Source organism: Aristolochia californica, unplaced genomic scaffold (assembly GCF_029961685.1).
Source record: "Aristolochia californica isolate CCGP_79_NKW_82.1479 unplaced genomic scaffold, dmAriCali1.0.hap1 SCAF_2, whole genome shotgun sequence".
Lineage (NCBI taxonomy): Eukaryota > Viridiplantae > Streptophyta > Magnoliopsida > Piperales > Aristolochiaceae > Aristolochia > Aristolochia californica.
Window position 1 is genome coordinate 14,959,762 of NW_027181881.1, and position 22,859 is coordinate 14,982,620.

At 34.4% G+C, this 22,859-nt stretch overlaps 2 protein-coding genes across 2 annotated transcripts; one reads left to right on the forward strand and one right to left on the reverse strand.

The window, feature by feature from the left end:
- Positions 1–5,675: 5,675 nt before the first annotated feature.
- Positions 5,676–6,677, reverse strand: LOC137954921 (uncharacterized mitochondrial protein AtMg00810-like). Its single transcript, XM_068801809.1, has 2 exons — positions 6,402–6,677; positions 5,676–5,759 (listed from the first exon to the last, which is right to left on the reverse strand). Exons 1-2 carry the CDS (start codon positions 6,675–6,677, stop codon positions 5,676–5,678), a joined length of 360 nt encoding a protein of 119 aa, XP_068657910.1.
- A 13,989-nt stretch (positions 6,678–20,666) lies between these two features.
- LOC137954922 (uncharacterized mitochondrial protein AtMg00820-like) lies at positions 20,667–21,250 on the forward strand. The gene is made up of 3 exons (XM_068801810.1): positions 20,667–20,880; positions 21,010–21,070; positions 21,208–21,250. Exons 1-3 carry the CDS (start codon positions 20,667–20,669, stop codon positions 21,248–21,250), a joined length of 318 nt encoding a protein of 105 aa, XP_068657911.1.
- Positions 21,251–22,859: the final 1,609 nt, after the last annotated feature.

Genomic DNA, 22,859 nt, shown 5'->3' on the forward strand with positions numbered 1-22,859 from the left:
AACAAAAAGATAAGATAAATAGATCACAAAAAAATAAAAATTTTAGAGTTTATGTATGCAAAAACTTAAAACATTATTAATTTAAGTAAAAAAAATTTATTCACATGCCACAAATGATCACCAAAGTTTTTTTATCTATGTTTGGGAAATTCAACGAGTACAACCCCTAATACGTTGGAATTTTGTGAGGAAGTGATTTTTATTCATCCTAACATGTTTTAAATATGGATATGCATGAATGAAACACGTTGAAGATGCAAATGATCAAATTATCCAAAAGTTTCAAGGAGTACAAAAAATGCTCATAAAATTCACAAGTGAACTTGCGGTGGGATATTTACCCGAACCAAACAAGCCACTTTTTGCCTAGTTACAAAAATCTAACATAACAATCGTAGATCATTTTAAAGAGATTTATCGATCAATTATTTGTAAAAGCTATATTTTTTGTAAGAAATGACTGATGGTTTGGGAGTCAACACTCAGTTAAAAATCCCCAGCCCCCTTTTTTTGATGAATGCAAAATGTAACATATAAAAACTAAAAGATTTTAAAATCCCTAAAAATTATAAAGACTTTTTGGAATTATCTCTCTATGCATTTGTGCATTTTCTTTTTAGACGTTCAATTTTTTTTTCAAATCCAAACTTGAGTTTTCACTCTTCCTTTTTTCTCGAAAACAAAAAGATAAGGCAAATAGAGCATAATAAAATGAAAATATTAGAGTTTATGTATGGAAAAAACTAAAAAAATAAAATAAATTTAAGTAAAAAAAATTTATTCACGTACCACAAATGAACGCCAAAGTTTTGTTATCCATGTTTGGGAAATTCCACTGGTACACTAATAGCATGGAACTTTATAAGAAAGAAATTTCTAATTGACCCTAACATGCTTTAAATATGGATATGCATTCATGAAACATGTTGAAGATGCAAATGACCTAATGATCCAAAACTTTCAAGGATCGCAACAAATGCTCATTAAATTCTCAAGTGAATGTGTAGTGGGATATTTACCCAAGCCAAACATGCCAATTTTTTCCCATTTATGAAAAGTTGATATAACAATCATAGATCATCTTAAAGTGATTTATCGATCAATCATGTGTAACGACTATATTTTCTTTTTGGAATGACTTATGGTTTGGGAGTCAATATTCAATTTAAAATCTCCATTTACAGTGCCAGAACCTCCATCCCCACCCCCCCACCCCCTCCTTATTTCCAATGATTGCAAAGCCTAATATATAAAAACTAAGAGAGTTTTCAATCCTTAAAAATTAGAACGACTATTTGGAATTATCTATCTTTGCTTTTGTGCATTTTAATTTTAGTTGTCCAATTTTATTTTCAGATCCAAACTTGAGTTTTCACTCTCCATTTTTTTCTCGTAAACAAAAAGATAAGCATAATAGATCACAACAAAAAAAAAATTTAGATTTTATGCAAGTAAAAAATTAAACACAACATTAATGTATGTAAATAAAATTTATTGACGCACCACAAATCAATACCAAAGTTTTGTTTTCTATGATTGAGAAATTCCACTAGTACAACCCCTAATTGCTATGAATTTTATAACAAAGGGATTTCTAATTGATCCTAACTAGTTTTAAATATGGGTATGCGTGCACGTTGAACATGCAATTGACCAAATGCTCATTAAATTCTCAAGATAACTTGCTGTGGTATATTTAACCTAGTCAAACAAGCCACTTTTTGCCCATTTAAAAAAATCTAACCTAACAATTATAGATCATTGTAATGTGATTGATCAATCAATTATGTGTAACGGCTATATTTTTTTTGTAAGAAATGACTTTATGGTTTGGGAGTCATCACTCAATTAAAAATCCGCAACCCCCCCTTTTCCGTTGAAAGCAAATTCTAATATATAAAAACTCAAAGAGTTTAGAATCCCTAAAAATTACAATCTCTCTCTGCATTTGTACATTTCCATTTTAGATCATTTTTTTTTTCAAATCAAAACTGAAGTTTTCAGTCTCCTTTTTTTCTCTTATAAAAAATGAAAATTTTAGATTTTATGAATGTAAAAAACTAATAATAATAATAAATGTAAGTAAAGAAAAAATATTCACATACCACAAATAAACACCAAAGTTTTTTTATCTATGTTTGGGAAATTCCACTAGTAGAATCCCTCATAGAATGGAATTATATAAGAATGTGATTTCTAATTGATCCTAACATGTTTTAAAGATTTATATGCATGCCTGAAACATGTTGAAAATACACCTAATGATCCAAAACATTCAAGGAGTACAACAAATGCTCATTAAATTCTCAAATGAACATGCAGTGGGATATTTGCCCGAGCCAAACATGCCACTTTTTTCCATTTACAAAAAGCTGACCAAACAATCGGAGATCATTGTAAAGTGATTGATCGATCAATCATGCGTAGTAACTATATGTTTCGTAAGAAATGACTTATGGTTTGGGTGTGAAAACTGTTAAAAATCCCAAGCCCATCATTTTCCGATGATTCCAAAACCTAATATAATAAAACTAAAAAGGTTTTCAATCCCTAAAAATTACAAAGAGTTTTTGAAATTATCTGTCTCTGCATGTTTACAATTCCATTTTAGATCAATTTTTTTTTCAAATCAAAAATTGAGTTTTCACTCTCCCTTTTTTCTCGTAAACAAAAAGATATGGAAAATAGATCACAACTGTTACAATGTGGGGCCCACCATGAGGACGTAGGTCATCAAGAAGAATCCTAGAGGACTTGGGACACCATGAAGAGTTTTGTCCCAAAGAGAGCTCGAGTAAAGGAATCAAGAAGCACAAGTTGAGTTAATTTAGAAGACTTGAAGATCAAATGGGGCCCACAAGATCTCACGAGCTAGCACAATTATCAAGGTGCATTGGAGAATCATGAGGGGCCCACTAGGATAAGGCCACGAGCTGGCTTATCCCTTATATTCACGTGGATAATTAAGAACTCCTAGTTCTACTCCAATTAGTCTTCTAGGAGTTCGAGTTTGAATAGACTTACTTATATTGAAGAGTTAGAGTTAGAATGTAATTAGGATAGAATGACAACTTGTATGAGGACTCTACCTCCTCCTCTCCTATAAATAGAGAGGTTGTAATTCGGAATTAAAAAAGCAACACATTCAATCTGGAGTTTGTTCTCTCTCTCCCTCTCCTTGCTTGGCGCAACTCATCCTTTCCCTTTTAATTTTTTCTGCTCTACACGAGAGCTTTTCTACACTTTTATCTCTTTTTCTTTCTTCTTTGTTTTGCTCGTGATTATGGAAAAGAGGTCCTAAATTCAACAATAATGAAATGAAAATTTTAAATTTTTTGTATGCAAAAAACTAAAAACAATAATACATGCAAGTAAACAAAATTTATTCACGTACCACAAATGAACACCAAAGTTTTTTTATCCATGATTGGGAAATTCCACTAATACAACCCCTAATAGCTTTGAATTTGATAAGAAAGAGATTTTTAATTGATCCTAGTAAGGTTTAAATATGGATATGCGTGCATGAAACCTGTTAAAGATGCAAATGACCAAATCAAAACAATCAAGGAGTACAACAAATGCTCATTAAATTCTCAAGATAACGTGCGGTGGGATATTTAACCTAGTCAAACAAGCCACTTTTTGTCCATTTACAAAAAGCTAACCTAACAATCATAGATCATTGTAAAGTGATTTATCTATCAATCATGTGTAATGGCTATATTTTTTTGTATGAAATGACTTATGGTTTGGGAGTCAACACTCAGTTAAAAATCCCCAACCCCTCCTTTTCCGATGATTGCAAAACCTAATCAATAAAACCTAAAAGAGTTTACAATCCCTAAAAAATACAGAGACTTTTTGGAATTATCTATATATGCATTTGTGAATTTCCATTTTAGATGTTCAATTTTATTTTCAAATCCAAACATGAGTTTTCACTTTCCATTTTTTTTCGTAAACAAAAAGATAAGGCAAATAAATAAAAAAAAATAATTTTTTTAGAGTTTATGAATGTAAAAAATAATAAAATATAATAAATGTAACCAAATAAAATTTATTCACGCACTAAAAATAAACACAAAAGTTTTGTTATTCATGTTTGGGAAATTCCACTAGTACAACCCCTAATAGCTTGGAATTTTATAAGGAAGCGAATTCTAATTCATCCTAACATGTTTGAAATATGGATATGCATGAATAAAACATGTTGAAGATGCAAATGACCTAATGATTCCTAACTGTCAAGGAGTACAACAAATGCTGATTAAATTCTCAAGTGAACGTGCTGTGGAATATTTACCCGAGCCAAACAAGCCATTTTTTGCCCATTTACAAAAAGTTGACCTAACAATTATAGATCATTGTAAAGTGATTGATCGACCACTCAAGTGTAATGGCTATATTTTTTTTGTAAGAAATGGCTTGTGGTTTGGGGGTCAACACTCAGTTAAAAATCCCTAGCCCCCCCTTCTTCGATGATTGAAAAACTTAATATATAAAAAAAAAAGAGATTACAATCCCTATAAATTACATCGACTTTTTGGAATTATCTCTCACTCCATTAGTGTCTTTCAATTTTTACATGTTCAATTTTTTTTTTCAAAACCAAACTTGAGTTTTCACTCTCCCTTTTTTTCTCGCAAACAAAAATTTAAGGCAAAAAGATAAAAAAAAATTTAGAGTCTATGTATGCAAAAAACAAAAAAATAAGAAATGTAAGTAAAGAAAATTTATTCACGCGCCACAAATGAACAACAAAGTTTTGTTATCCATGTTTGAGAAATTCCACTGGTACAACCCCTAATAGCTTGGAACTTTATAAGAAAGAGATTTCAAATTGATCCTAACATCTTTTAAATATGGATATACATGCTCAATAAATTTCAAAAAATATGGATATACATGCTCAATATACATGCTCAATATACATGCTCAATACATGATCCAAAAATTTCAAGGAGTAGAACAAATGCTCAATAAATTCTCAAGTGAACGGGCAGTGGGATATTTGCCCAAGCCAAACAAGCCAATTTTCCCTATTTATTGAAATTTGACCTAACAATCGTAGATCATTGTAAATTGATTAATCGATCTATTATGTGTAACAACTATATTTTTAGTAAGTAATGATGTATGGTAAAGGAGTTAACACTCAGTTAAAAATCTCCAGCCCCCCTTTTCCGATGATTGCACAACCTAATATATAAAAAATAAAAGAGTTTACAATCCTTAAAAATTACAGAGAGTTTTTGGAATTATCTCTCTCTGCATTTGTGCATTTCCATTTTAGATGTCCAATTTTTTTTTCAAATCTAAACTTGAGTTGTCACTCTCCCTTTTTCTTGTAAACAAACATATAAGGCAAATAGATCACAATTGTTGAATTTAGGATCCCTTTTCCAATATTCTGAGGAAGAGAAAGGAGAAAGAAAAAGACGAAATGGGAAGAAGAGCTCTCGGGTAGAGAGAAGAAAAAAAAGAAAAGAGATATGTGTGCCAAGCAAAGAGAGAGAGATTTACGCAAGAAGGAGATGTGTAACTTGATTAATTCCAAATTACAACACCTCTATTTATAGTAGAGGAGGAGATAAAGTCCTTATACAATTAGCCTTTCAATCTCCTAATTACATTCCAACTTTAAGTCTCTAAGAAGTCCAATGTGAGTTGAACTAGAACTCTTCTTCAGTAATGTGAATATAAGGGAGGAGGCCAGCTCGTGGCCTTACCCTTGTGGGTCCCACATGATCTTCCAGCTCATATTAATAAGGTTACCAGATCATGGTATCTTTGTGGGTTCCAATTTATCTTCAAGTCTTCTAACTCATTTCAGCTTGTGCTTCTTATCTTCTTAACTTGATCTAGCTTGGGTGAGGAGTCTTCTTGGTATCCCATGTCCTCATGGTGGGTCCCACCAGCTCGTGCACCATGGTGGGTCCCGCATTGTAACACTCCCCCTCAATCTGGTGTGAGAAAACATCATAAATACCCATCTTGCTGCAGATGGTAGACATAATCCATGTCCTCATGGTGGGTCCCACCAGCTCGTGCACCATGGTGGGTCTGACACTGTAACACTCCCCCTCAATCTGGTGTGAGAAAACATCATAAATGCCCAACTTGCTGCAGATGGTAGACATAATCTTGTGAGTGACTGGCTTGGTGAGAATATCTGCAACTTGACTTTGTGATGATATATGCCTTTGAGATAAAAAACCAACATGGAACTTTTCTCGTATAAAATGGTAGTCCACTTCAATATGCTTTGTTCTTTAATGGAAGACTAGATTTGATGTAATGTGTATTGCTGCTTGATTATCACAATATAGATCCATCAGAGCTTCTTTGTAGAATCCCAATTTAGTAAGAAGAGATCTTATCCATAGGAGTTCACTAACAGTGTATGACATGGCTCTGTATTCTACTTCTGCACTAGATCGTGCTACTAGATTTTGCTTCTTGCTTTTCCATGTCACCAAATTCGCTCCAACCATCGTATAAAATCCAAAAGTAGATTTTTTGTCATCTAGGGATCCGGCCCACTCTGCATCTGAGAATCTTTCGATGTTGAAGTGACCATGGTTTTTATAGGGAAGCCCTCTTCCTGGAGCTCCTTTCATATATCGTAGTATCTTTTCAAATGCTTGCCAATGACTAAGTTGTGGCTTGCACATTTATTGACTTACCACACTTACTGCGTATGATATATCCGACCTTTTTACACACAAGTAAATAATTTATCCCACTAGTCTTTGATATTTTCCAATATCTACATCTTTTCCTATGCCTCCACATAATCTTGTATTTGAGTCCATAGGAGTGTCTGCTGGTTTGCATCTCATCATTTTTGTCTCCTCTAGTAGATCAAGAGTATACTTCCTTTGGTATAGCACAATCCCATGTTTGGATTGTAATACTTCAATACCCAAAAAATATTTGAGTAGTCCAAGATCCTTTGTCTTGAATTTAGCACATATTTTTTCCTTTGTTTTCTGGATGCCCTCGGAATCACTACCGGTTAAAATGATATCATCAACATATATAGCCAGAATTACCTTACCTCTCGGTGTGTTTTCAATAAATACTAAGTAATCTCCAGAGCATCTATAAATGCCAGTCCGTATGAGGGCTTGACTAAATTTCTCAAACCATGCCTGAGGGGACAACTTTAGACCATACAGAGGTATTTTTTAGGGGGTATAATGACTCCCCCTCAACCACATACCCAGGTGGTTGTTGCATATAGATTTCTTCTTTAATATCCCCATTCAGAAATGCATTTTTCACAGCAAGTTGATATATCGACCATGATGAATTGGCCGCCAGAGATAATAATATATGTACCGAGTTAATTTTTGCTACTAGAGAAAAGGTTTCTTCATAATCAATTCCAAACATTGAGTATAACCTTTGGCAACCAGCTAAGCCTTTAGTTGTGCTATTGACCCATCCGGATTATGTTTGATAGTATAAATCCACTTGCAACCAACAAGTTTTATATCTGTTGGAAGAGGAACCAGTGACCATGTTTGATTGTCATTAAGTGCCTTCATTTCTTCATCCATTGCTGCCTTCCACATTGGATGTTGTAGAGCCTCTGGATAGGATTGTGGAACAGATATGGAGTAAATAGAAGAAAGAAATTGACGAAATAAAGGTGAGAGGCGATGATGAGCCACAAAATTTCAAATGGGATGAGAAGTAGAAGGTCTAGTGCATGATCTAGGTTCTTTCCTTACAGAAATAGGACGAGTATCATATTGAGGGCCAAAAATAACTGTGGATGAAGGAATTACCTCTGTGGATCTGTTAACTCGACAAGTGTGGTATTGACCACTTGCTTTGGGGATTGAATAATCTTTGTATCATAGGGCACAACCGATCGAGGGGAACCTGGTACTGAGGACAGACCAGGAGGAGCACTATCAGAATAAATTGAGAAGTTTTTAAAAAAGTTACTTCCCTAGACACAAATAAATGTTGAAGATTGGGACTATAACAAACATAACCGTTTTGTGTGAGAGAGTATCCCAAGAAGATACACTTGATAGATTTAGGATCAAGATTACTGTGTCTAGGAAATGAATCTTGAACAAAGCATTGACATCTGAAGACTTTCAAAGGTAGTGAAAACGGATCATCATTTGGTAATAAACTAGAGTAAGGAGACTTATTTCCAAGAACAGAAGATGGTAGACGATTTATAAGAAAGCAAGCCGTAAGGACTGCATGAGGCCAATAAAAGCATGAAACTTTCATGGCATATAATAAACCTCGAGCTACCTCAAGAATATGATGCTTTTTCTATTACGTTGCACCATTTTGTTGAAGAGTGTAGACACATAATGTTTGATGGATAATGCCATTTTCTTGACAAAAAGAGTCAAGGTCTTTGGAAACATATTCTTTGGCATCATCAGACAGGAGAATTTTTATTTTTTGACCAAACTGTGTGAGTACCATCGTATGAAATGACTTAAAAATAAATGGTATCTCAGAACGCTCCTTAAATACAAACAACCAAGTTGTGTAAGTGAAATCATCAATAAATGTAATAAAATATTTTGCTTGAGCAAAGTTGGAGACACTCAAGGGCCCCCATACATCAGTATGAATTAAAGAAAATGGAGTAACACTTTTGACTTCTGGATGAGGATAGTATGTATTCCTTTGATCTTTAATCAATTGAAAACCTCACAATGCAATTCTGACCTTACTTTAAGAGAAGGAAACATATAATGATGAGACTGTGTAGATGGATGTCCCAACCAATTGTGCCATAACCTTGTCTCATTTTTTAGTAGTGGAAACCATATTCATTTTTGGCATGTCCATGTAGTAAAGACCCTTGTTCATGGCCTCCCCCAAGCACTTGCTTCGTTATAAGATCCTGAAATACACATCAAGTCGGTGATAAAGTAACAGAGCAAATAAAATATTTTGTCAACTGACTAACAGATAATAGATTCAAAGGGAAAGAAGGAACAAAAAGAATATCATTGAGCAGAAGTGATGGTGTGATAGAAGTGGATCCTTTCCCTTGGACTTTGGTTTGACAACCGTCAGCTATGGTAACAAACATGTGTAAAAGACTTGGAGATAGAGAATGTAATAATTTTTTGTTATCTGTAAGATGCTTGGAGGCTCCTAAGTCAATTATCCAGGATGAAGATGAGGAAGATAGCATACCTAAAGCAGTAGTTGCAGCAGTAGTTGCAGAGGAACTAGGAGAAGAACCTAGCATTGTCTTCATTTTATGAAATAGCTCATACTCTTCATCAGTTAAAATTTTATGTGCTTATGATTTTGTGGGATGTTCTTCTTTTTTATCACTTACACAGGCTTGATTAGCCTTTGTCAATTCTAAATTTCTATTGGCTTTATAGAATATTTCTTTATAATGACCATATTGTCCACAATATCAGCATGTCTTGTAACCCTTGTAATAGCTTTGATCTATAGTGTGGCCAAATTTCTTACAATGTGTACATTCTTTCCCATCTGCTCTGCCAGCACCAGTCCTTCCACCTCTTCCTTTGCCTCCTCTATAACCTCTGCCATGGCCTCGGCCGCGGTGAGATGATGGTCCTCTATGATCTGAATACATAGCGAATGATACTTCAGTAGTGGAGGAAGAAGTGTCTGGAATACGGAGTTATGTTGCACAGACATCAACAAACTTGGGGACAACATAAGCACTCAGAAGTTGACTCTTGGCAATCTCATGATGGGGTTTAATATTTGCAAGGAAAATAGAAGTAATTAAGGCTTCCTTCTGCTTGTCTTGGATAGAAATATCTATGGTTGAACGCTGAGCTAAATTATAGAGACATTTTAGGATTTTCTTTCTCTGCATTTGTGCATGTTCCATTTTAGATGTTCAATTTTTTTTCAAATTGAAACTTGTGTTTTCACACTCCTTTTTTTTCGTAAACAAAAAAGATGAGGCAAATAGATCACAACAAAATGAGAATTTTAGAGTTTATGTATGAAAAAATTTAAAAACAATAATAAATGTGAGTAAAAAAAATTTATTCACGCACCACAAATGAACACCAAAGTTTTGTTATCCATGTTTTTGAAATTCCACAAGTACAACTGGTAATAGTTTTGAATTTTATAAGAAAGACATTTCTAATTGATGCTAACATGTTTTAAATATGGATACGCATGACTGAAACATGTTGAAGATGCAAATGACCTAATGATCCAAAACTTTCAAGGAGTACAACAAATGTTTAGGAAATTCACAAGTGAAGGTGCGGTGTGATATTTACTCGAGCCAAACAAACCACTTTTTGCCCATTTAATAAAAGCTGACCTAACAATCATAGATTTGTGTAAAGTGATTGCTCGATCAAACATGTATAAGGCTACACCTCCTTGTAAGAAATGACTTATGGCTTGGGAGTTAACATCAGTTAAAAATCCCCAACCCCCCCTTTTCCTATGATGGCAAAACCTAATATATCAAAATTAAAAGAGTTTCAATCACTAAAAATATGAGAGACTTTTTGGAATTATCTCCCTCTGCATTTTTGGATTTCCATTTTAGATGTTTAGTTTTTTTCAAATCTAAACTTGTGTTTTCACTCTCCCTTTTTTTCTCTTAAACAAAAATATGAGGCAAATAGATCACAACAAAAAGAAAATTTTAGAGTTTATGTATGCATAAATTAAAAATAATAACAAAAGTAAGTAAAGAAAATTTATTCACACACCACAAATGAACAGCAAAGTTTGGTTATCCATGCTTGTAAAATTCATCTAGTATAACCCCTAATAGAATTGAATTTTATAAGAAAGAGATTTCTAATTGATCCTAACATATTTTAAATATGGATATGCATGCATGAAACATGTAGACGATGCAAATGACCTAATTATCTAAAAATTTCAAGGATTACAACAAATGCTCATTAAATTTCCAAGTGAAGGTGCTGTGGGATATTTACCCGAGCCAAACATGCCACTTTTTGCCCATTTACAAAAATCCGACCTAAAAATCATAGATCATTGTATGCATGATTGATCGATCAATCATCCATATGGGCTATAATTTTTTTAAGAAATGACTGATAGTTTGGGAGTCAACACTCATTTAAAAATCCCCAGCCACCCCCTGCCCCTTTTTCGATGATTGCAAAAGCAAATATATAAAAACTAAAAGAGTTTTCAATGCCTAAAAATTACACAAACTTTTTGGAATTATCTCTCTCTGCATTTGTGCATTTCCATTTTAGATGTGCAATTTTTTTTTTCAAATTCAAACTTCTGTTTTAACTCTCCCTTTTTTCTCGTAAACAAAATGAGAATTTTGGAGATTATGTATGCAAAAAATTAAAAACGATAATAAATATAAGAAAAGAAAATTTATTCACGCACAACTAATGAACACCAAAGTTTTGTTATCCATGTTTGGGAAATTCCACAAGTACAACACCTAATAGCTTTGAATTTTATAAGAAAGAGATTTTTAATTGATCCCAACATCTTTTAAATATGGATAGGTGTGCATGAAAAGTGTTGAAGATCCAAATGACCTAATGATCCAAAACTTTCATTGAGTAAAACAAATGCTCATTAAATTCTCAAGTGAGGGTACAGTGGGATATTTACCCAAGCCAAACAAGCCACTTTTCGCCCACTTATAAAAAAATGACCTAACAATCATAGATCATTGTAAACTAATTGATTGATAAATCAGGCATAAGGGCTAAACTTTTTGTAAGTAATGACTTATGGTTTTGGAGTCAACACTCAGCTAAAAATCCCCGGTCCCCCTTTTCCCATGATTAGAAAACCTAATATATAAAAACTAAAAGAGTTTACAATCACTAAAAATTACAGAGACATTTTTGGATTTTCAATCTCTGCATTTGTGCATTTCCATTTTAGATGTTCATTTTTTTTTTCAAATTAAAACTTGTGTTTTCACTCTCCATTTTTTTCTCATAAACAAAAAGATGAGGCAAATAGATCACAACAAAATGAGAAATTTCGAGTTTATGTATGCAAAAAATAAAAAACAATAATAAATGTAAGTAAAAAATATTTATTCACGCACCACAAAAATGAACACCAAAGTTTTGTTGTGCATGTTTGGGAAATTCCACTAGTACAACCCGTAATGGCTTTGAATTTATAAGAAAGTCATTTCTAATTGATGCTAGCATGTTTTAAATATGGATACGCAAGTTTGAAACATGTTGAAGATGCAAATGACCTAATGATCCAAAACTTTCACGGAGTACAACAAATGCTTATGAAATTCACAAGTGAAGGTGCTGTGGGATATTTACTTCAGCCAAACAAACCAATTTTTTCCCATTTACAAAAATCTGACCTAACAATCATAGATCATTGTAAAATGATTGCTCGATCAATCATGCATAGGGCTATGCTCTTTGTAAGAAATGACTTATGGCTTGGTAGTTAATATCAGTTATGATGTCTTCTCACTCCCAACTTGAGGGGGAGTGTTACAATGTGGGACCCACCATGGTGCTCGAGCGACGTAGGTTATCAAGAAGAGTCCTCTCCCAAAGCAAGAACGAGTTAAGAAAGCAAGAAGCACAAGCTGAATTGATTTAGAAGACTTGAAGATCAAGTGTGACCCACAAAGATCTCACGAGCTGGCACTCTTATCAAGTTACGCTGAGAGAACATGAGGGGCCCATAAGGATAAGGCTACGAGCTGTCTTATCCATTCTATTCACGTGAATAATGAAGGACTTCTAGTTCTACTCAAGTTAGTCTTCTAGTAGTTTAGTTTGAATAGACTTACTTATATTGAAGAGTTAGAGTTGGAATGTAATTAGGATTGAAGGATAAGTTGTATAAGGACTCTACCTCCTCCGCTACTATAAAGGGAGGTGTTGTAATTTGGAATTAATAAAGTCACACATTCAATCCCGAGTTGGTTCTCTCTCTCCCTCTCCTTACTTGGCGCAGCCAACTCTTCTCCTTTTATTTTTTTCTCTTCTCTACTGAGTGTTTTCCTCCCCTTATCTCATTTTTCTTTCTTCTTTCTCTTGTTCGTGATCATGGAAAAGGGATCCTAAATTCAACATGGTATCAGCAACATATTTAGGATCCCTCGACAAAGGAATGCTCTAGAGAAGTGATGATCAACACCACTCAAAGAAGGCTCTTGTATGAAGGAAGAACACTAGCCGAGAGATAAGTGTTCAAATGTTTTTTTTTATGCTACTGGTTCTCGTTTTTAGATGATGATTCAAGGATGAATATGTGAATTCTTTCATCTTATTATATTATGAATATGCATGCCCCTTTATCTAGAAGGAGCTATCAAAACAGTTTTATCGGTTGGGAAATTCTGTTTACCGAGACCAGTCCATACTCAGATTATTGAAATTTTTGTCAAGGGATAAGATTTCCCTGATAATAGAAGATTTCTATTGAGCTTCTTATGAGTGGGTTTCTGAAAAAAATTTATTTAGCATTGATGCTATATTTACATATACCGAGTTGATTGAAGAAGTGCTACTTGGTTATAGTATTTGACGTTTTTTGAAGAAGAAGAGCCTATCATGGCTGATGAGAATTTGAATATCAAAGGTGATATACTAAAAATCACCACCATACCCTTACGTGGGGTATCAAATTTTATGAGTTGGTCCACCTCAATTAGGAGGTTTCTCATAACCAAAGACCTACTTGGTCACCTCACTAACTAAGGACCACCTATTGATGAGGATAATATTTTTTATATGAAATGGCTGAGGAATGATACTTTGGTAATTGGTTGGCTTATAAATAGCATGGAAGAACATGTCTCTAGTAAGGTTATTCATCTTGATGCTACTAAACATATTTGGGAGACATGGACTAAACTATATTCATGCTCTGATACACTGCATAGACCCTATAGTTCTGGTAGATCAGATGATATTAAATGCACTCATTGTAAATTTCCGGGCCACACTATAGACCAATGCTGTTATACGGCATGCATTTACGGTGGTAGATCTGGCCACTATAAAGAAATATGCTATAAGGCTAATGACAAGTCAGAATCAACAAGGGCTAATCAAGCCCTCATAAGTGATGCGCAAGCAGACCATCCTCCAACACCAGTTGCACAAAAAATTATTACCGATGAAGAGTATGAATTATTTCAGAAAATGAAGACCATGCTAGGGTCTTCTCCTAGCCCCTCTGCCACTACTTCTACCACTACTGCTTCAGGTATTCTATCTGCCTCCTCTTCATCCTAGATAATTGATTCAGAAGCCTCTGAGCATCTTACATGTAACAAAACTTTATTACATTCTTTATCTCCGAGTCTTTCACACAAGTTTGTTACCATAGCTGACGGTTCTCAAACCCCCCTCCCCCCCCCTTCCGATGATAACCTAATATATAAAAATTAAAAGAGTTTTCAGTCATTAAAAATTATAGAGACTTTTTGGAATTATCTCTCTCTACATTTGTGCATTTCCATTTTAGATGTTCATTTTTTTTTCAAATCAAAACTTGTGTTTTCACTTACTCTTTTTTTTTTATCTTAAAAAAAAGATGAGGCAAATAGATCACAAAACAATGACAATTTTAGAGTTTATGTATGCAAAAAATTAAAAACAATATTAAATGTAAGAAAAGAAAAATTTTCACGCACCACAAATGAACACCAAAGTTTTGTAATCCATGTTTGGGAAGTTCCATTGGTTCAACCCCTTATAGCATTGAATTTTATAAGAAAGAGATTTCTAAGTGATTCTAACATATTTTAAATATGAATATGAATACATGAAACATGTTGAAGATGCAAATGACCTAATGATCCAAAATTGTCAAGGAGTACAACAAATGCTCATTAAATTCTCCAGTGAAGGTACGGTGGGATATTTACCCAAGCCAAACATGCCACTTTTTGCCCGTTTACAAAAAGTTGACCTAACAATCATAGACTAGTGCAAAGTGATTGACTGATCAATCATGCATAAGGGCTAAGTTTTTTTTAAGAAATGATTTATGGTTTGGGAGTCAATACTCCCCCCCGCCCCCACTTTTCTGATGATTGCAAAACCTAATATATAAAAACTAAAAGAATTCAAAATCACTAAAAATTACAGAGACTTTTTAGAACTATCTCTCTCTACATTTGTGCATTTCAATTTTAGATATGCAATTGTTTTTTCAAATCCAAACTTGTGTTTGTAGTCTCCCTATTTTATCATAAATAGAAAGATGAGGCAAATAGATTACAACAAAATGAGAATTTTAGAGTTTAAGTATGCATAAATTAAAAAAATAATAAATATAAGCAATGAAAATTTATTCACGCACCACAACTTAACACCAAAGTTTTGTTATCCATGTTTGGTAAATTCGACTAGTACAACCCCTAATAGCTTGAAAATTTAAAAGAAACAGATTTCTAATTGATTCTAATTTTTTTTAAATATGGATATGCATGCACAAAACATGTGAAAGATGCAATTGACCTAATGATCTAAAAATTTCAAAGAGAACAACAAATGCTCATTAAATTCTCAGGTAAACTTGCAGTGGGATATTTACCCGAGCAAAACAAGCCACTTTTTGCCTATTTACAAAAAACTGACCTAAAACTCATAGATCATTGTAAAGTGTTTGATCGATCAATCATGCATAAGGCCTAAATTTTTTGTAAGAAATGACTTATGGTTTGGGAGTCAACACTTAGTTAAAAAATCCCAGACACCCCCCCCCCCCCCCCCCCCCGCTCTCTCCGTCCCAATTCTGATGATTGTAAAATCTAATATATATAAACTAAAAGATTTTTCACTCTCACTTTTTTCTTGTAAATAAAAGGACAAGGCAAATAGATAAAAAAATGGGAATTTTAGTGCTTATGTATGCAAAAAATTAAAAAACAATAATAAATGTAAGAAAAGAAAATTTATTCATGCACCACAAATGAAAACCAAAGTTTTGTTATCCATGTTTGGGAAATTCCACAAGTACAACCCCTAATAGCTTAGAATTTTATACGAAAGAGATTTTTAATTGATCCTAACATGTTTTAAATATGGTGCATGCATGAAACATGTTGAAGATGCAAATAACGTAATGATCCAAAACTTTCAAGGAGTGCAACAAATGCTCATTAAATTCTCAAGTGAAGGTGCGATGGGATCTTTACCCAAGCCAAAAAGCCACTTTTTGCCCATTTACAAAAATCTAACCTAAGAATAATAGATCCTTGTAAAGTGTTTGATCGATCAATCATACATAGTAGCTATATTTTTTGCAAGAAACGACTTATGGTTTGGGAGTCAACACTCTGCCCATGACTGGAATACCTAATATACAAAAACTAAAAGACTTTACAATCACTAAAAATTACAGAGACTTTTTGGAATTATCTCTCTCTCTGCAATTGTGCATTTTCATTTTAGATGTTCAATTTTTTTTCAAATCCAAACTTGTGTTTTTAGTCGTCCTTTTTTCTCGTAAACAAAAAGATGAGGAAAATAGATTACCAAAAAAATGAGAATTTTAGAGTTTATGTATGAAAAAAATTAAAAAAAAATCATAAATTTTAGTAGAGAAAATTAATTCACCCACCACAATTGAACACCAAAGTTTTGTTATCCATGTTTGGGAAATTCCACTAGTACAACCCCAAATTGCTTGGAATTTTATGACAATCAGATTTCTAATTGATCCTAACACGTTTTAAATATAGATACGCATGCATGAAATATGTTGAAGATGAAAATGACCTAATGATCCAAAACTTTCAAGGAGTATAAAAAATACTTATTAAATTTTCAAGTGAACGTGCGGTGGGATATTTACCTGAGCCAAACAATCCACTTTTTGCCATTTACAAAAAGTTGAACTTACAATCATGGATCATTGTAAAGTGATTGATCGATCAATCATGTGTGACAATATGGGACCCACCATGGTGCACGAACTGGTGGGATCCACCATGAGAGCGTGGGACACCAAGAAGAGTGCTCACCCAAGCTCGCACGAGTTAATAAGTTAAGAAGCACAAGATGAAATGAGTTAGAAGACTTGAAGATCAAGTAGGACCCACAAAGATAACACCAGCAGGCAACCTTATCAATATGAGCTGGAAGATCATGTGGGATCCACAAGGATAAGGCTACAAGCTGGCCTCCTCCCTTATATTCACGTTATTGAAGAAGAGTTCTTGTTCAACTCAAAATAGACTTCTAGTGGATTGTGTAGATAAACTTATCTTAGAGAGTTAGAGTTGGAATGTAATTAGAAGATATAAAGGCTATTTGTATAAGGACTCTATCTCTTCCTCTACTATAAATAGAGGTGTAGTAATTTGGAATTAATCAAGTTACACATCTCCTTCTTGAGTAAATCTCTCTTTCTTTGCTTGGCACACATCTCTCTTTTCTTTTTTTCTTCTCTCTACCCAAGAGCTCTTCTTCCCTTTTCTTCTTTTTATTTATTTTTTCTCTTGCTCAGAATATTGAAAAAGGGATCCTAAATTCAAAATGGTATTAGAACAATAAATTTAGGATCCCTCATCAAAAGGAATGCTCTAAAGAATTGATGATCAACGCCACTCAAAGAAGGCTCTTTTGTGAAGAAAGATCACAAACCGTGAGGTAAGTGCTTAATTTTTTTTCCTTCATTTTACTGGTTTCCGAATTTAGAAGATGATTTAAAGATGAGTATGTGACTGCTTTTAATCTTACTATATTGTGCATATGCATGCCTCTCCATCTAGAAGAAGCTATCAAAACAGTTTTGTTGGTTTAAAAATTTTGTTAACCGAGACCAGTCCATGATTAGATTGTTGGAATTTTTTTCTTTGGGAACAAGAGTCCCTTGATATATAAGATTTTTATTGAGTCTCTTATGAGTGGTATTAGAGGAAAAAAATCAGAATAATAATTTAGCATCAATGCTTAAGTTCCCCATACAACGAGTTGTTTTAAGAATACTACTTGGTGTTATTGTTATAATTTTTTTTAAAGAAGGGCCTATCATGGCGGAAGAGAATATGAATATCAAAAGTTATATACTGAGAATTACCACTATACCCTTACATGGGGTATCAAATTTTATGAGTTGGTCCACATCAGTTCAGAGGTTTCTTATAACAAAAGACCTACTTCATCACCTCACCACCCAAGGACCACCTATTGATGAAGATGACATTTTTTTTATAACAAATGGTTGAAAAATGATACCTTGGTGATTAGTTGGCTAATCAATATCATGGAAGAACATGTCTCCAACAATGCCATTCATCTTGACACTGCTAAAAAAAATCGGAAACATGAGCTAAACTGTACTCTTGCCCATATACTCTACATAGACCATATGATATTCTCCAAATGATGTTGAATACTAAACAAGGAGAAAATATCCATGACTACTTGGCCCACTTTAGAGGCTTTCTTCAAGATTGGAATTTTGCTCAGCCTTCAACCACATATATTTCTAACCAAGACAAGCAGAATGAAGCCTTAATTACTGCTATTTGCCTTGCAAATATTAAACCCCATCTTGAGATTGAAATATTAACTTCTGAATGCTTCTGTTGTCCCCAAGTTTGATGATGTCTTTTCAACACTACTCCGTATTCCAAACACTTCTTCCTCCACTACAGAAGTATCATCCGCTATGTATTTCGATCATAGAGGAACATCATTTGACCGCGGCCGAGGCCGAGGTCGAGGTTATAGAGGAGGCAGAGGAAGAGGTGGAAGGACTGGTTCTGGTAGAGTAGATGGGAAGGAATGTACTCATTTTAAGAAATTTTGGCCACACTATAGATCAATGCTATTACAAGGATTGCAAGACATGCAGTTACTGTGGACAATATGGTCATTATAAAGAAATAGGCTATAAAGCCAACTGACAGTTAGAATTGACAAAGGCTAATCAAGCCTTTGTAAGTGATACAAAAGAAGAACAACCTAAAAAATCAGCAGCACAAAATTGTTTTACTGATGAAGAGTATGAGCTATTTCAGAAAATGAAGACAATGCTGGGTTCTTCTCCTAGATCCTTCGCAACTACTGCTGCCACTACTGCTTCAGGTATGCTATCTGCCTCATCTTCATCCTAGATAATTGACTCAGGAGCATCCTAGCATCTTATAGGTAACAAAAATTTATTATATTCTCTTTCTCCGAGTCTTTCACACAAGTTTGTTACCATAGCTGACGGTTCTCAAACAAAAGTCCAAGGGAAAGGATCCACTTCTATCACACCATCACTTCTGCTCATTGATATTCTTATTGTTCCTACTTTCCCTTTGAATCTATTATCTGTTAGTCAGTTGACAAAATATTTTAGTTGCTTTGTTACCTTCTCTCCCACTTCATGTGTATTTCAGGATTTTATAACGAAGTAGGTAATTGACGGAAGCCATGAACAAGGGGGGTTTTACTACCTGGATGTGCCAAAAATGAATATGATTTCCACTACTGAAAATGAGACAAGGTTATGGCACAATCGGTTGGGACATCCTTCTGCACAGTCTCTTCATTATATGTTTCCTTCTATTAAAGTAAGGTTAGAATTTCATTGTGAGGTTGTCAATTGAGTAAACATAAAAGGGGTGCATACTCTCCTCGTCTAGAAATCAAAAGTGTTACTCCATTTTTTTTAATTCATACTGATGTTTGGGGGCCCTCAAGTGTCTCCAACATTTCTCAAGGAAAATATTTTATTACATTTATTGATTATTTCACTCGTACAACTTGGTTTTTTTATATTTAAGGAGTGTTTTGAGATACCATTTATCTTTAAGTCATTTCATGCTATGGTACTCACACAGTTTTGTCAAAAAATTAAAATTCTACTGTTTTATAATGCCAAAGAATATGTTTCCAAAGACCTTGGCTCTTTTTGTTAAGAAAATGGCATTATCCATCAAACATCATGTGTCTACACTCCTTAACAAAATGGTTTAGTCGAACGAAAAAAATCATCATATTCTTGAGGTAGCTCGAGGTTTATTATATGTCATGAAAGTTCCATACTTTTATTGGCCTCATGCAGTCCTTACGGCTTGCATTCTTATAAATCATCTACCATCTTCCATTCTTGGTAATAAATCTCCTTACTCTAGATTATTACCAAATGATGATCCATTTTCACTACCTTTGAAAGTCTTCAGACGTCAATGTTTTGTTCATTATTCATTTCCTAGACACAGAAAACATGATCCTAAATCTATCAAGTGTATCTTGTTGGGATACTCTTGCATACAAAAGGGTTATGTTTGTTATAGTCCCACTCTTCAATGTTTATTTGTGTCCTGGGATGTAGCATTTTTTGAAGACTCCTCATTTTATTCTGGTAGTGCTCCTTTTGGTCTGTCCTCAGTACCCAGTTCCCTTCAACCAGTTGTGCCCCGTGATACAGAGATTATTCAACCCCCAGAGCAAGTGGCTGACACCACACCTGTCAAGTTAATAGATCCAACAAAGGTAAGTCCTTCATTCCCAGTTATTTTTGGCCCTCAATATGATACTCGTCCTATTGTTGTATGGAAAGAACCTAGATCATGCACTACACCTTCTACTTCTCATCCCATTTCAAATTTTGTGTCTTTATCGCCTCTCACCTTTATGTTGTCAGTGTCTTTCTTCCATTTCCTCCATATCTATTCCACAATCCTATTAGGAGGTTCTACAACATCCAAGATGGATGAAGAAATGAAGGCACTTAATGACTATCAGACATGGTCACTGGTTCCTCTTTCAACAGATAAAAAACCCATTGGTTGCAAGTGGGTTTATACTGTCAAATTTAATCTGGATGGGTCAATTGCACGACTAGTTGCCAAAGGTCATACTCAGTGTTTTGGAATTGATTATGAAGAAACCTTCTCTCCTGTGGCAAAAATAAACTCGACACGTATATAATTATCTTTTGCGACCAATTCATCATGGCCGATATATCAACTTGATGTGAAAAATGCATTTCTAAATGGGGATATTAAAGAAGAAATTTATATGCAACTACCACCTGAGTATGTGGTTGAAGGAGAGTCAGTATGCTGCCTAAAAAAATCTTTGTATGATCTAAAGGTGTCCCCTCAGGCATGGTTTGAGAAATTTAGTCAACCCTCATACGGGCTGGCTTTTATAGATGCTCTGGAGATCACTCAGTATTTATTGAAAACACACTGAGAGGTAAGGTAATTATGGCTGTATATGTTGATTATATCATTTTAATTGTTAGTGATTCCGAGGGCATCCAGAAAAAAGGAAAAAATATGTGCTGAATTCATGATGAAAGGATCTTGGACTAAAATATTTTTTGGGCATTGAAGTATTACAATCTAGACATGGGATTGTGCTATCCCAAAGGAAGTATGCCCTTGATCTACTAGAGGAGACAAGAATGATGGGATGCAAACCAGCAAACACTCCTATGGACTCAAATAAGAAATTATGTGGAGGCACTGGAGAAGATGTGGATATTGGTAAAAATCAAAGACTAGTGGGAAGACTTATTTACTTGTGTAACAAGGCTGGATATATCATATGCAGTAAGTGTAGTAAGTCAATTCATGCACAAACCACAACTTAGTCATTGGCAAGCACTTGAAAGGATACTATAATATCGGAAAGGAGCTCCAGGAAGTGGGCTTCTCTATAAAAACCATGGTCACTTCAACATCGAAGGATTCTCAGATGCAGATTGGGCCAGATTTCCAAATGACAGAAAATCTACTTCAGGATTTTGTGCGATGGGTGGAGGGAATTTGGTTACATGGAAAAGCAAGAGGCAAAATGTAGCATGGTCTAGTGTAGAAGCAAGATACAGAGCCATGGCACACACTATTAGTGAACTCCTATGGATAAGATATCTTCTCACTGAATTGGGATTTTACAAAGAAGCTCCGAAAGATCTATATTGTGATAATCAAGCAGCAATACACATTACATCAAATCCAGTCTCCCATGAAAGAACAAAGCATATTGAAGTGGACTACCATTTATACGAGAAAAGTTCCAAGAAGGTTTTTTTTATCTCTAAGGCATATATTATCACAAAGTCAAGTTGCATATATTCTCACCAAGCCGGTCACTCACTAGATTATGTCTACCATCTACAACAAGCTAGGCATTTATGATGTTTTCTCACCCCCAGATTGAGGGGGAGTGTTACAATGTGGGACCCACCATGGTGCACGAATTGGTGGGATCCACCATGAGGGTGTGGGACACCAAGCAGAGTCCTTACCCAAACTAACACGAGTTAAGAAGATAAGACGCACAAGCTGAAATGAGTTAGAAAACTTGAAGATCAAGTGGGACCCACAAAGATACCACGAGTTGGCAACCTTATCAATATGAGCTGGAAGATAATGTGGGACCCACAAGGATAAGGCCATGAGCTGGCCTCTTTCCTTATATTCACGTTATTGAGGAAGAGTTCTAGTTCAACTCAAATTAGACTTCTAGTAGATTGTGTTGATAGACTTATATTAGAAAGTTAGAGTATGAATGTAATTAGGAGATTGAAAGGCTAATTGTATAAGGACTCTATCCCTTCCTCTACTATAAATATAGGTGTTGTAATTTGGAATTAATCAAGTTACACATGTCCTTCTTGAGTAAATCTTTCTCACTTTGCTTGGCGCACATCTTTTTTTTTTTTTCTTCTCTCTACTCGAGAGCTCTTCTTCCCTTTTCTTCTTTTTCTTTCTTCTTTCTCTTGCTCAGAATATTGGAAAAAGGATCCTAATTTCAACATCATGCATAAGGGGAACACTTTTTGTAAGAAATAACTTATGGTTTGGGAGTCGACACTCAGTTAAAAATCCCCATCTCCCCCATTTTCGATGATTGCAAAACTTAATATATAAAAATTAAAAGAGTTTTCAA

Coding starts and splice junctions, on each gene's coding strand:
- LOC137954921 (XM_068801809.1), bottom strand. CDS start 6,677: ATGTGCAAGCCACAACTTAGTCATTGGCAAGCATTTGAAAAGATACTA. Junction 5,760..6,401: donor ACAGAGCCATGTCATACACT/GTTAGTGAACTC, acceptor TATTAATATGAG/CTGGAAGATCATGTGGGACC.
- LOC137954922 (XM_068801810.1), top strand. CDS start 20,667: ATGGATGAAGAAATGAAGGCACTTAATGACTATCAGACATGGTCACTG. Junction 20,881..21,009: donor GGCAAAAATAAACTCGACAC/GTATATAATTAT, acceptor ATGTGGTTGAAG/GAGAGTCAGTATGCTGCCTA. Junction 21,071..21,207: donor AAGGTGTCCCCTCAGGCATG/GTTTGAGAAATT, acceptor TTTAATTGTTAG/TGATTCCGAGGGCATCCAGA.